We start from the raw sequence: 15,381 nt of genomic DNA, 5'->3' as shown, positions 1-15,381 counted from the left end.
CACAATGATTCTGACGCCATTGAAGGAAGGCATAAAAGGTGTGACGGTTCTGAATCGAAGCGCCTGTAATGAAAGAAAGAAGCCATTCTTCCTGCGAGGAAGTGATTCACTTAACAAACATAAGGCTCCTTTTTTCGTGTGGTTGTGCAACACAAGATTTAACCAAGGCCGCTGCCAATGCCTGTGGGTGTCTTGTAGGCGTTTGGCAGCCATTTAGGGATGTTATTGTCACATCTGGCACTGTTGAGATGCCAGCATACTGGGATGAAGAGCTTCAAGTCTCACCATATCTTATTCCAGGCTTATCTTCAGTGGAAAGTCTCAAAATCTCCTGTTGCTGGAGAATAAAGCTGGTCCTACGAAGGGTTGCGAACCGTGGATTCTCTGGTTTCGTGCCACAAGCAGCCAAGTGCTTAGGTATTTCCAATTATAGGGAATATGTCGAGGTGGCCCTCGGTAATTAAAGCCTAATCATGCTGCTGGATTCAGAGAAGCATCCTCATCAAGCTTTCATTAGTCTGCCTCCTTGTGATGCAGCAACCCAGCCCCCTTTAGCATTGCTCAGATATGTTCCCAATCAGAAATTCTGTAATTTAGTGGTGTATTCCGTCAAGGTACTTTTGAAATTCAACACCAAAAAAAAATGAAGCAATACCTGCTTAGTGTTGAGCTAGTTAATTTCCAAAAAAAAGTGTATAGACAAGCGTGGAAAAATGTATTGTCATGGTAACATTTTGAACATTTTGACTTGATTTCTGAAAATAAAGAAAAATGTTGCACTGGCCAAGCTTGTTTTAAGAAAATGGGACTTAATAATAGACTAAATGAAACTTTGACTGTTATTTTGCAAAAGAAAGATTGAACTGTGGGTACTACATTGTGTTTATCCCGAAGCCTATACAGTATAGTGGTTGCATGTGAACTCAATCCAGGAGTTGCCACTCAGTTTTGCTAAAGAACAAAAAGTATCCCCATTCCAGCTGGGGCGATGAATCTGTTCTTGTTTCCCTGCAGCTCCTGGATGCTGTTACTCTTCAGAGCTGGGTTTGAGTGAGAGTACAGTCAGGGATCTTCGTGTTAGGGGGGCAGGCGAGCAGCTGGAGAGGCTGGTGGTCTTGTGCTCTGACAAAGATCAACAGGAGCGCCGTGTTCGAGCACCTGGCTCTCCTAGATTCTGCCTGTTTGACAGACAGCGTAGACACCTGGAAGCCCGGTGAGAGATGGCAGTGTAAAAGCCACTGCTGCTCTACAGGGCCATGCATTATGCAGGAAGCTTTCTCTCTTCCTCTCCCTCCCTCTGCCCCCTGCTCTGCGGTAAAAATAGATCAACAGACCTGAGCTCTTTTTTTTTTTTTCCTGCTTCTCACTTTCACTTGCATCTCACCAGGTGCAGCTGCTGTTGGCTCCTCACTTGTGTTTGTGTACCTGATTTACACACACGTGCGTTTGCATACACACACACACTTTTGAGAGCATGTGCTGAAGCATGTGTGCGTGTCAACCAGGGTTAGACTGTGTGCCGCTGCACTCAGATTTCTAATAAAAGCGGCATGTTGTTGTTGCAGTCCTTTTATTCCTAGGAAGGAGGATATGATTGGATCGCACAAGGTCATTTTTGGCTTGAAATTTGTTTGAAAACCTGGAGAATGTACTACAGCAAGAAGCCAAATGTTTGTGGACACATTGGTTAACACTAAAATGGAGACATTTGAGGAAAGAAATCAGAAATCAGGCCCAAAATAATAATAATTTTTGACAAACTGCACATTTCTCAGTGGAAAAAATATCAGAAATAAGGATAATATTGTACTTTCCTGGTTAAACCCATCTTGAAGCAGCCATTTTGAAAAACTAACACTCTGTAAGTCTTCAGGCTGTCATAAAATCCTTATTGCAAAAAAAAAATAGAAGACATTAGATGTTAAATATCCACATAGGGGTGTCATCTTTCAAATATTTGTACAGAGTTTGACCTGCATTAAACATTTATCCGTCCATTGACGAAACAACCACAAGAAAATCTGCCAAAATCCCGAATGTTTAGTAAACTGTATAATTACATGTGTATGCATGCACAAAAGGCCTAAAGGTCCCTGTTCGCAGTGCGAAGGCTCCCTGAAGACCATTGATCCGTGTGTGTGACCACAGAGGGCTCCGGCCCCTCCCTGATTGCCTTTCCTCTGCTAATTAAACAGCCCTGCTTAACGAGTTCACGTCGGTAACAAGGTTGGAAGGAAAGGTCACCCTATCATGCTCGCTTCAAGTGGACACCGTCAATAACCATCCAGCGCTAGAGGGACAGGTACACACACACACACACACACACACACACACACACACACACACACACACACACACACACATAATCACCCTAAAGGAAAGATTTTCCATTCATTTTGCCAATTCAAGTTTTCCGTCTTTCATCTTGCCTTTTAGCAGCACTTCAAGGGTACTGGTGGTTTTGCATTTTTCAGCCCATTAAGTATACATTTACATTACCCATAACCAAGCACATTTTTAGAATCCATTTGAATCATTAAACAACTTGCAAAGGCCTGCTAGAGATGGACATCAATGTGGAAATGTCCTTACTAAAAGTTACAGGGGACATACAGACAGACTGGTAACATACTTTTGGAATAGCAACTTTAAACAACATTTAAAAAGGTTAAGAAACCCAAGTAAAGAGAGACACAATAAAAAGGGTAGAGAGGATTTCAGACATGTCTTCCAAGGTTTCATAGCTGTCAGGATCAAACAGTGTCATGCTAATTGAATTGGTTTTAAATGGACACAATACAGACCCTGTGTCTGATATGAAGCACTGGCAGCTTGGGTGTGTGTTAATGGGCTGCTGACACAGGGGGGTTTGTCAGCCTGTCAGCGGCAGCAAATAAGAGCGTGCTTTATTATTCTATTTGGCAATGATGACAGAAAGAAAAGACCGCCTACCTGATGTTTAACACAGGGACATGTTGTGAGTTAGAAGCATTGTGTGCCAATTTGTGACGTTTAGTTTTATCGTAGATGAGACAGATCTGTTGATTAATAAAGAATTAACTTAAAAAAGCACAAGAGGGCTTCTTTTATGTTCAAAACATTCAATATTCTATCCTCAAAGCCAACAGACTCCATTGACAGAAACATTAGTTATACCTTGCTGATCAATGTAAAAAACAAATCTAAACCGTCTTAGTTTTTCTGTCCAAATCACACAATTCTGGCTAAAGAGTTTGAAAGTTAGACTGACTGATTGACGAATATTAAAAAACAAAAGGCATACTCTTCTTTTGTCATTGAGAAAGGAGTTTATTGCATATTTTAGCAGTTTGTTTTCATTTAAAAACCTGTGATCATGATAAACAGAAATAGCAGTCCGGAAATAAGCAGAAGTAGCAGTTCTATGAATGTAGCTCATGTTTGCTCCTTCTTTAAATGAACCTGCGTCCCTAGGAGGAAAGTGCCTGTGCAGTATTTTTCCAGCCGGCCTGTAAATGTCCACAGACAAACCTCGAGCCAGACACACACACTCACGACCTATATATACTATCTGGCCTCCTCATCATTTATCTTACAGCAGCAGAATCAGGATAGATTGGTTCAATTAGACTGGCCTTTAATGTAATCTGTTTAATCCATTTCTATCATCAAAGCCAATACCTACCTCTCCCCTTGGAGAGTGGGATTAGAGTGTATCTCAGAGAGAGCATCTCGGCTATAAAAACCAGCCTCCGAGTCACTCACATCCCCTACATATTTGTTTTTTACAACTGGCTGTGGAGCAAAAGCAGAGGGTCTCAAGTGAAGTTTTAATGGGTAAAGATTTAAGATCTTCATAACCTAGCAGAGATTGCAAAAGCTGTTTGGCACAATGCACAGTGCCACAATAAAAAAAGGCGAGAGGATTTGTCCTTTCCCTTTTTCTACAAAGATTGCAGCATTGGACGGAAAAACCCCAGGATTAGGTTGCACCAGCTATTTGTAATTCCCTCACTAAGTTCGTACAGTAATTACTGATTTCAAACCATCCATATACACAGTCAAATTCCAGCAGCTGCCTCCTTCTCATTTAAAGGTGTTTTTTTTCCCTGTTCTCCTGCATTGCATCCAACAGCTGCAATCTGCTTCTTACCTGCTGAGATTTTCGCAGGGAAGTGGGATTTTAGTCTCAATAGCCATCTATCCATCTCCCCTACCCAGCATGTGTCTGCACACTCTGAAATAGGAAGGAAGCACATATTTACTACTGCAGGTCTATTTCAGACTTCATCCCCTATTCCCCAATCCCAGGCTCAGTTCCGTACAAATTCAACCAGTTTGGAAGATATTAAGATTCCCCTGCACCAGTTCAGATTCTCCTCTCCTACATTGTGGATTACCTGTGTGATTGCCTTTCAGGAGAATACCCCACACGCTTATTTGCTCGTAACAGTCGATGAAAGCATTTTTTTACTGTGCCAGAAACTCTTGCTTTTCTGAACCCTGACTTTGTGTTTTTTAAAATGCTTCTTTAGAAACAACAGTATGTGTTTTTATCATAGCAGTGGATGTTGTAGGAGTGCAGCTGGCAGTTTTGATTAAAGCCGATTGATTGGATGACACCAGGCAGGGCGGCACATAGCAACACGGTGGGGTTAAGGGTTGGGGGCTCTCGAGGTGTACGGAAAAAAAAAACCTTTCCCACCCCCCCCCCCCCCACCCCCGTTTGTTAACACAAACCATGCAAACCATATCTGACAATAGCTATTGATCAGGTTAGCGGGGAGGATCAATACTTGTTGATTGGGCAGAAAATACAAGCCAGGCCATACAGGTTTAGGGTATTCCAATTTAAATCATCTGTAAATATTCTAATATAGGGTTTGACTTAAAAAGTATAATTGTTCCTACAAACAGACACGTTTCTGGTACACAACAACTGGTACTGTTCTTGTTTAAAGATTTTGATCAGATTTTTGGACACACATTTCTTTAGATACTTCATATTTTAGCCTGAAATATATATATTATTAGTAGGTTATAGAGCAACAAGGCTGTGGGAGATGAAATAAGGGAATGCATTAATGATATTGGTACTAATATGTACTGAGGAATTACAAGAACACCTGACTCCCAAGCACTCACCAGCTATTTCCTATACTGTATCATTTATGTGTGTTTACTGCCATCTGCTGCTTTTTGCAAGCATGTGCATGGGCAAACATCGGAATAAATGCTTAGGATGTGTTGACGGAAGAAGCATGCCATTTTTCAAGGGTTACACATATCTCACACTTTGTGCTATTCTTGAATTGAATACCTTAAATATCTAAAAAAAAAATAGATATTGGCATGTGTATGTCCATGTTAATGTACCTAATGTTATCAACTTCAACCTTGCAAATCTCCTTGTGTATATTTATCTAGGCAAAGTATTATGAATTAAATGTATTACTTCCAACATTTCAAAAAATATATATATTTAAAGATAAGTCTTAATATTTTCACAAATTGTATTGAGTTAATATTGGGGGTACACAAAAAGCCTTTAAAATAATCACACCTCCTTATGTGCGACATCAACAATACATTTAACCATACATGTAATTTGTGACATGATTTGATGTCTAAAGCACTTACAATGGCAGTGTAAGTGACAACAGTTATTGTTTAAGCTATTTAGAAAATAACATTTGGCTCTACAAACTTTATTGGTAACAAAACTAATTTTCTTTCTCTTTTTTTGATAGTTTTACTCTGTCCTGCATCTGTTCTGAAACCCCTTATGTAGGAACATGCACCAAGAAGATGTACTCAGACATGTTTGTCTCCCCGGAATAAGAAAGGTGAGTGTTTCAGATTGAACCTGAATTCAGATCTAGAAGAAGTTTTTGTTGACTAGGAGCGTTAATTCTACGATTACCTTCATCTGTCATTGTGGAGTTAAGAGAAATATTCATCTCCAACTCGTGCAAAAGTCATCTTTGACTTCTAGCCTTGACCTCTCACCGTCACTCTCCTGCAGATGAATTTCGATCTGTTAATTCCCACCTAAATGAATTTATCATTATCAGAAACTGCTGAAATGTGTCTTTGAATGCTGTCAGAGTCCTGGGCATTAATCAGAAAAGCCAAACATTGCTTGACTAAGCTTAACCGTTGAAAGCTTTCACTGCTTTGATAATATAGCCACCATTAATTCCCCTGCCACTGACAGGCAAGAACAGCGCAGCAAGCAAAATATATGGAGGGGAAGTGCTGAGCCGTAACTTGTACATGGATAAAAAGAAGTATGACATTGTATTTAATTACTATCACACTTTGGGAAGATTTAAACACAGTTCTGCTCTCTGTCTACAGAAACAAATGGATCTGCGATTTATCTTATAGGGAGGACTGAGGTTTAACTCAAGTAAACAATATATTTCCTCAGCTACATTAAACTCCATTCAACCATTAATTCATTTCAGATCCATTTTGTTTTGTTTTCCATCCCAGGTTGGTGTCTTCTCCGGATACAGCACTTATGATAATTTCTCTTGGCTGGTGTCCAAAACCTTTTAACCCTGAATCCTGTGTTTCTTATTTGATGAAAAACAGATTTGGACACTGTCAAACCTCCAAAACCACTTATTTGTTTCTCTTCTTGAGTCATATTTCTACATTTTCTTCTTTACTTCCCTCTTTTCCAACTGCTAACAATCATATATCCAAGTCATAATGAGTTTCCTCATCTTTACGGTTTATTTACGTGTTCTTGGATTGTGTAGGGCTATGAGAACAGATGGTAATTAACATGCATGGCTTCGAATTCCCCTGAATCTGAAAGACCTTTATTCATTCCCCCTGCCAAACCTTGACACTACCATATTGCAGATGTGACCTCCAGATAAATTCTATTTTCATACCTTTTTATTACATATTAAAGTCAACCTGCTGCTCTTCATGAGCAACCATCTATTCACTCATGGGAATAAAACAATGCAAGAAAAAAATGATAAGTGCATCAGCTTAATATATGAAGAAAAATCACATGCTACGCTTCACATCAGAAGTCCATATGTATTTACAAGACCCTATAAAACCCCCTCTGTGCGTTTGCTCCTCCACACCACTAGTGCAGTCATAAGCAGGGTGATCAGCACCGGCACGGCGATGAACGGGGCCAGGATGCTGGTGGGGGGGTCGTGGAGGAGCCGGCCTGTCAGAGCGCAGTCGTGGAAGTAGATCCGGTGAATCTGCATGAAGAAGCGGTCCACTATCTGATTGGGCCAGAAGCAGTCCATCTTCAAGGCCACCTGGTAGGTGCAGTTGGTAGTTCCCTCGTAGATCCTGCAGAGGGCGACAACACATATATGATTTAATTAAACATGTTACCACTGCAACATCTCCTAGCCACATTTCATGATGAATTTAGAAATAAACCTGTCGAACTCTTCAGATTGTCTTTCAAACGTCCCGTCAGAGTGTAACCAAAGTCAGGACCCCAGTTGGTAGGAAAATAGGCAAAGGAGTGTATAGAATTACCAGTGGGCTCAACAAAACTAAATATAACTGCTAGGTGGTCGCAGGCAGGGGAAATGGAGACGCATACCAGCGCTACTAGCACCCTCTGTCCAGCATTGCACCATTCCAACAGAGATTCACTGTGATGGTTCATGGGCCAAGTGGGGAAGTGGGGAAGTGGAAAGAAAAGTCCACTCAACTTCATTGTCCTTAAGAGGCTTTTTCTATTGGAGGCGTGTATTATTAAATGTCTAATTTCCCCTTATTATTATTGATGCATCATGGGGTATTTTCTGTAGGCACACAACGCCGTATTTCCATGCCTGCGGGCCCCTAATGATTGGATTATAAATTCATTAGTGTGAGTTTGTGTGATTATTAAAGCTATTAAATCTAGATTTTGACACAAATAAAAGAAGCAGGAGTGTCTTTCATTACAGTTCACATAAATAAAATACTACAATTAACACAATTTGGAAGGTCTTTGGTGCAAGAGGCTTTTTTTAAACTTTATTGCAAGTATATCTCTCTGAGCAAAACAGTGCATGCTAAGTTCTATTTTGTTCTTATTGGCTTTAAGAAAATCTTAAAACTAACAAATATTGGAGTGAAGCAGATTCAGTATCTACACCTCCCCCCCCCCACCGAGACTCACATGTGTGTGTGTGTGTGTGTGTGTGTGTGTGTGTGTGTGTGTGTGTGGTGTGTGTGTGTGTGTGTGTGTGTGTGTGTGTGTGTGTGTGTGTGTGTGTGTGTGTGTGTGTTGTGTGTGTGTGTGTGTGTGTGTGTGTGTGTGGTGTGTGTGTGTGTGTGTGTGTGTGTGTGTCAGAGAAAGGTCACTTGAGACCTAATAAAGAAAAACTGTGATCATCATGGGTCACTTTAACAAAGCAAAGATAAAATAACCCCTGTCTTGGAGTTTTCCCTCCCCACAGGGATTGTTTATTTTCTCGTGGAGAAAGAAGAACATGATCAGCAAAACACGAGGAGTGTTCAGACTGAGAGAGAGGACATCTAGAGATTCTGAGGGTGTTTTCAGTTGAAAACAAAACTGAAGATGGATCTCAGTCTGCCATTCTTCAAGCTTTGCAATAGTAGAACAAACGCCTAGCTGATCCATGCCTCCACCAACCAGTCAAATTGCAGTTTACACACATTTCTGTCCAAAATGTCATCATTACCCTCCACATAATAATTAACAAAGAATGTAATGGCTTCAAATAAACACATTTAGCTAACAGATGCTGACACAAGACGTTGAATTGACAAAGGATGCATTTCGTTGCTTATGAATTCAGATTTTCATTTTACTTTCTCTAAATTGGTCTGCATTCACACAAAAGCCTAATTTGTGTGTTGCTAATTCCTTTTATTTATTCACCCGTCGCACAGGCAGCTCTCCAAAGGACCTCGATGATGGCGTCAAACATTGCTGCGAGGAGGCGCCGTTGCGAACTCTCTAGGTGCCTGTAGGAGTCTTTTATGATGAGTTACAACTGCACACACACACACACACACACACACACACACACACACACGCATACACACACACACACACATACACACACACACACACACACACACACACACACACACACACACACACACACACACACACACACACACACACACACACACACACACACAGAGCACTATTCCTAATTATGTGCTGGACCAAGAGAGGACAGCGAGCCAGGAGGGAAATCACAGTTATGACAGTAGCTTCTCCTGTGGGCCTCGAAGCTCCTTTCACCCTCCTGTCTGACTCACCCTCTGACTGTCAGTGCTTGGAGAGGGACACACAGACAATATCAAGTGTGACAGATACATTAAAAGGCTACAAGCCAGCGATGTGATGATGGGTGTAAACGCAGGCTGGAGTTGAGGACCTATTATGCTAATTTCCAGGTTCATATTTGTATGTTGTGCCTCTTCTGTGACAGGTCTCCATGCTTTAATGTTCAAAAAGCTCTTTATTTTCCTCATACTGCCTGTGCTGCAGCACCTCTTTTCACCCTCTGTCTGAAACCAGAGCTCTGATTGGTTAGCTGACCGGTTCTGTTGTGATTGGTCAACCGCGCCGAGATGTCCCTCCCCTTACCCTATAACGTATGATGTGTTGGAGTGCTAGCCAATAGAAGCGTCACATAGTGATGTTACCTGCTATTAATAATTATCTGGCTTGACCTTCCTTGTTTACTAAGATACCTTATGTATAGTTGTTGGTATTCAATGTTGCTCTTATTAAAAGAACAGTTGTTTTTCTAACAAAATCCTCATTATTTTAGAGCACCCTCGAGGAAAAGAGGCTTTTCCACCAAATATGCCATCATTTAATTCTGTGGAGCAAACATATCTGACTAAACTGTTTCCTTTCCTTGCCAACTCTTTTTGTACTTAGGTGAACTCACTCCATGGTGTCCTTCCAGCTGCACCACAGCCCTCGGTCCAGCCCCGCCATGTCCAGTTGGAATTTAGTTAGGCAGAAATCGTTTATCGCCATCTCGTAATAACCTGTGTGGCAGCCGGACACTGATGGCAGGACGTGAGCTAAAGCACAAAAGCGGAGGAGAGACAACAAACAAAAATAAATGCATTAATAAATTAGACAATAAGAAGGAATTTGGGTTGGACTAAGAGATCAATTTAATCAGCTAATGATAATTTGTTTGTGCAACAAGGTTGTGTCCTGGCAATGGCTATTCCTCTTGGACCATTTTTTCCCTATTTGGCAGTTACTTTCACTACGAAAGATTCTAATTTGGAGGCACAGTCCCAGTCCAATTTGTTTATTTCAGAGATTTGTGTAAACTGGAGGCAGGCTGCTGCTGTCCCGCAGGACTCGAGGCTGAATGTACCAACACTGAGCAGTGCAGTCGGAGAGGGAACTTAAGCTGGCGGAAAGAGACCCGTATGGAACGAACAGGTTGTTGTCACGATGGGGAAACATGGTGGATCTCAGTCTGCGGCGGCCTGATAAGGACCGACTGTGTGCCCATTATGTTTGCTCTGTCTCAGCTGGCTCTGGGGGCTCCGAAACACTCAAAGGGAGCTTGCATGTATTGACACGGGGATTTTTTGAAAGAGATGCCACTGAAAGAAAATTGTGAAAATGGTCGGGATGCTAGTGCTTTGCACATTTTCACAGGAACAGAGGCTAAAACAGAACATATAAATGCAACATTGAGCGTCTTTTAAGTCTCTTTTGAACAAGCAATCCCTTAAATGTGCAAAAAACAATCCTGCATGATGTTATGGGTGAACGGGAGAAAGGATCTACCTAATTTCCCAAACTAATGTCAGCACGTAGATGACACATGGTTTGTTTTATATTCAAGGTGCCACATGCGTATTAATTACATGTTGAACAGTGAGTATACATTACAATAAACTTGGCACTAGATCAAGAAAGCTCTTCGCATTTTCCAGAAACAAATTAAAAGAAATCTGACAATCAAGCGTTCAAAGATGCCTCCTCACTTGGCTCCTGCATTCATATTCCATTTCCCTGAAAAATCAAGGCCAACCGATGTTGATGCTGCTAACGGGAGGATTGCACTCTATCGACTCACTGCCTACGGGTTTGTCCATATTTTAGTTGAAGGAAGCACCCGTCATTGCAGCAGGATTCATGAATTCTGCCCGCCATTCTACGACTCAATATTTATGGATCTTTTCAAAATAATGATGAAATGATCCACCCTGCTCAGATATCACTCGTGTTTGGCCAGCTTCTGCTCAGTGTGAGGAGAGAAACTTCATACTACAGCACTCATTAGACACATTAGCAGTAGTTATACTGGATTTCTTGCCATTCAAATAATTGCTTCTGATGAATGGATTAGTGAATAAGCTTATAGCATAGGCCAATGGGCCAATAGTGTAAGGGGCTCTCTCTCCCCCTTAACCAATGCAATGGCACCCAAAATGACAAATACCAACAAAGAAGAGACTCAAAATGAGCACTAAGGAACATAAGAACGCCTACAAAGAGACACGGAACAACATTACAAAGAAGCTAAAAAACTATATAAATAGATATAAAGATAGAGATACTTTATTTATCCCAAGTTGGGAAAAAACATTTGTCACAGCAGCAATTTGACAGTCAATATACAACAATTCCAAATGTCTTAAAAATGTAATATATATATATATATATATAAGATAAACATAACAAATACTGAACACTATAAAATGTACAGAATAAATCAAAAATAGTCTAGACAAATCAATTTAACATATAAACATAGTGTACAATATACATCAAAAGGAATGTAAGTGGTCTGCAGTATGTACAATATATGCAAATATGTGTAGTAATGGGTAATGCTCTCAAAAAAAGTACAGTGCTCTTGAATGCACCTCAAGGTCATACTTCCCCCCAACCACACCACTCATTAGGTGCTAATAAAAGCCACCTGTAGTAGGCCTACCTGCTGTGGTGAGAAGGCAAATGAACTGTTGGTATGCTGCATGGTGAGCCTTCTTTACCTACGTTTGACCCTTTGTGTAGGTTGCTGCTGTTTTGCCTTGTGATTTTTGCTTATGTTTTGCACTTAATTGTATTGCTTGGAGTAATTGTGGTTAGCTTTTGCTTTGCTGTTTTGGTTAGCTTTTACTTTGCTGTTTTGGTTAGCTTTTATCTTTAGCTTTGCTGTTTTAGTTAGCTTTTAGCTTTAGCTTTGCTGTTTTAGTTAGCTTTTAGCTTTAGCTTTGCTGTTTTGGTTAGCTTATAGCTTTAGCTTTGCTGTTTTAGTTAGCTTTTAGCGTTAGCTTTGCTGTTTTGGTTAGCTTTTAGCTTTAGCTTTGCTGTTTTGGTTAGCTTTTAGCTTTAGCTTTGCTGTTTTAGTTAGCTTTTAGCGTTAGCTTTGCTGTTTTAGTTAGCTTTTAGCTTTAGCTTTGCTGTTTTAGTTAGCTTTTAGCTTTAGCTTTGCTGTTTTAGTTAGCTTTTAGCTTTAGCTTTGCTGTTTTAGTTAGCTTTTAGCTTTAGCTTTGCTGTTTTGGTTAGCTTATAGCTTTAGCTTTGCTGTTTTAGTTAGCTTTTAGCGTTAGCTTTGCTGTTTTGGTTAGCTTTTAGCTTTGCTGTTTTGGTTAGCTTTTAGCTTTAGCTTTGCTGTTTTAGTTAGCTTTTAGCGTTAGCTTTGCTGTTTTAGTTAGCTTTTAGCTTTAGCTTTGCTGTTTTAGTTAGCTTTTAGCTTTAGCTTTGCTGTTTTAGTTAGCTTTTAGCTTTAGCTTTGCTGTTTTGGTTAGCTTTTAGCTTTAGCTTTGCTGTTTTGGTTAGCTTTTAGCGTTAGCTTTGCTGTTTTGGTTAGCTTTTAGCTTTAGCTTTGCTGTTTTGGTTAGCTTTTAGCGTTAGCTTTGCTGTTTTGGTTAGCTTTTATCTTTAGCTTTGCTGTTTTAGTTAGCTTTTAGCTTTAGCTTTGCTGTTTTAGTTAGCTTTTAGCGTTAGCTTTGCTGTTTTAGTTAGCTTTTAGCTTTAGCTTTGCTGTTTTGGTTAGCTTTTAGCTTTAGCTTTGCTGTTTTGGTTAGTTTTTAGCGTTAGCTTTGCTGTTTTGGTTAGCTTTTAGCTTTAGCTTTGCTGTTTTGGTTAGCTTTTAGCTTTAGCTTTGCTGTTTTGGTTAGCTTTTAGCTTTGCTGTTTTGGTTAGCTTTTAGCTTTAGCTTTGCTGTTTTGGTTAGCTTTTAGCGTTAGCTTTGCTGTTTGGTTAGCTTTTAGCTTTAGCTTTGCTGTTTTGGTTAGCTTTTAGCGTTAGCTTTGCTGTTTTGGTTAGCTTTTATCTTTAGCTTTGCTGTTTTAGTTAGCTTTTAGCTTTAGCTTTGCTGTTTTGGTTAGCTTTTAGCTTTAGCTTTGCTGTTTTGGTTAGCTTTTAGCGTTAGCTTTGCTGTTTTGGTTAGCTTTTAGCGTTAGCTTTGCTGTTTTGGTTAGCTTTTAGCTTTAGCTTTGCTGTTTTGGTTAGCTTTTAGCTTTAGCTTTGCTGTTTTGGTTAGCTTTTAGCTTTAGCTGTTTTGGTTAGCTTTAGCTTTGCTGTTTTGGTTAGATGTTTTGCCCGTTTAGATAATAATTTAAGCGAACTGGGATCTTTGTGTAACTTTTTCCAGTCATCAGGGCTGGTGCTGGTCACCTTCACCTTTGCTGTATGAGTGTTTTTCTGAAACTGCACCAGGTGAGTATATGCAGGACTGGGAGGGTTACTTTAAACATGCAATCACTTACAATAACTAGTTACATGTCAAAAAACACAACCTTTATATCAAAATATAAAAGTAATGAAACCTGATTACATTCCATTTTGGATTGCCTCTAACAAATGCAATGCAAATTTAAAAACAATAGAAAATAAATAACAATCAGATAAACCTTTCTTGTTTGATAACTTTTTGATTGATTTAATAAAAATGAGTTTATTTTGTACAGCGTCTCTTGCCCTACCTGGAACCATGTGTGTTTTGCTGACTTGTGAAATAAACAAAGATGTGTCATTAGTTTGTGGGGCCTTCTGCATGTATGTGGCCCATTGTCTCATAATGTCACACAAACCAAATCATGCCATTGTCCAGAAGTATGTTTTATTAGTCTGTGTAATAAAGTGCAATTCAGAGGTAATCCAGGTAAATACTGAATGTAATGATATGAATACATGAAGAAGCTTTCCTGTGTGAGTGCACACCCTATACAAGAAACAAAAAGTATTTCCCCGTGGGAATCAGATCAAACAAGTTAAATGTAAGTCTCTTAAAAGTATGTATCAATCCCAGAAACGCTCACCTGCCAGCAGCAACACAAGCCCCGCTTTCAGTAGCGACGCGCTCTCCAGAGCCATGGCGAACCCAACGCGTTTTACGCACACTGCTCACTCCCTGGAGGTCAACTGCACATATTCTTCTACCAGTTTCGAGCCAAAAGCCACTGATTCGGGAACCACACAACAAAGTTACAGATAAATGACCCGCAGCCCCTGGTGCGCGGTCAACAAGACGGCACCAACTGTGCGTAAAAGCCCCTTGACCTTCCCCAGTGGCAGCCCGCTTCCCTCACCGCAGTCCTAATCATAGCAGCCCGGCATGACATATGATCCTTCTGTCCTGTTGAGTGGAGCTGCTCACAGGGGACAAAACAAAGTCACACTAAAACCAGTGCCATCTTTTCATTTTAAATATAGCCCTGATCTATGTTCTGTTATGCAAATATCAAAGCGTGTGGGATGAAAAAGTCACATGAAATTAGGTTAAAGTTGTTTAAGACCCCATAAAGTCACACCACGTGTTACATATGGAATACAAAAAACAATCTTAAGGTTTTTAAAATACACTATTAAGATAAGTAGTAGACGTTTACAAAAGGAAGTAATTCAAGAGTCAAGTTTTAACACTCGTCATTCTAGTGTTGTACTCATGTTTGGCCACGAGAGGGCGCCATTTACCCATGTTTTCAATGGATTTTACATTTTGTATATTACATGTTACTTGTTAGACGCGTTTATCCAAAGCGACTTACATACTCAATACTGTGGACAATCAGTCTTGCCCAGGGACACAACGACATGCTGACTGCAGTGGGGTTTGAACCTACGATCCCCCTGATCCGATCACCAATGCACTAACCCACTGCGCCACACGCCTCCGTATATCAGTCTGAATCTGCAAAGCAAGTAGTAACTGTAGTTATTACATAAAAGCAGTAGGGTAAAAAGTAAAATATTTGCTTTTATAAGGTAGGCTACTTGAGTAGAAGCATAACGTGGACTGAAATGGAAATACACATCTATTTTATTGTAATTAACAGCATCTTTAAATATACTTAGTTGCATTCCATCTGGATGAGATGGGAATTATATTGTATTAAGTATTTTTCAATCTGGGGCAATAATACATAAACTCCATGTATTAAACAGAA

At 40.1% G+C, this 15,381-nt stretch overlaps 1 protein-coding gene across 1 annotated transcript; it reads right to left on the bottom strand.

The window, feature by feature from the left end:
* Positions 1–6,873: 6,873 nt before the first annotated feature.
* On the bottom strand, positions 6,874–14,513 carry LOC117539336 (receptor activity-modifying protein 1-like). The gene is made up of 3 exons (XM_034205486.1): positions 14,254–14,513; positions 9,897–10,035; positions 6,874–7,311 (listed from the first exon to the last, which is right to left on the bottom strand). The coding sequence occupies exons 1-3, from the start codon at positions 14,306–14,308 to the stop codon at positions 7,056–7,058; spliced, it is 450 nt and encodes a 149-aa protein (XP_034061377.1). The 5' UTR covers positions 14,309–14,513; the 3' UTR covers positions 6,874–7,055.
* Positions 14,514–15,381: the final 868 nt, after the last annotated feature.

Source organism: Gymnodraco acuticeps, unplaced genomic scaffold, assembly GCF_902827175.1.
Source record: "Gymnodraco acuticeps unplaced genomic scaffold, fGymAcu1.1, whole genome shotgun sequence".
Lineage (NCBI taxonomy): Eukaryota > Metazoa > Chordata > Actinopteri > Perciformes > Bathydraconidae > Gymnodraco > Gymnodraco acuticeps.
The sequence above is the reverse complement of the archived record's forward strand: the minus strand, read 5'-3'. Positions and strand labels throughout refer to the sequence as shown.

What these genes read in the sequence shown, in the direction of transcription:
- LOC117539336 (XM_034205486.1), bottom strand. Translation starts at nt 14,308, where the DNA reads ATGGCTCTGGAGAGCGCGTCGCTACTGAAAGCGGGGCTTGTGTTGCTG. An exon ending in GCTTGTGTTGCTGCTGGCAG is followed by an intron (nt 10,036 to 14,253) that starts GTGAGCGTTTCT and finishes TTTGTGCTTTAG; the next exon opens with CTCACGTCCTGCCATCAGTG. An exon ending in AGCTGGAAGGACACCATGGA is followed by an intron (nt 7,312 to 9,896) that starts GTGAGTTCACCT and finishes CGCCCTCTGCAG; the next exon opens with GATCTACGAGGGAACTACCA.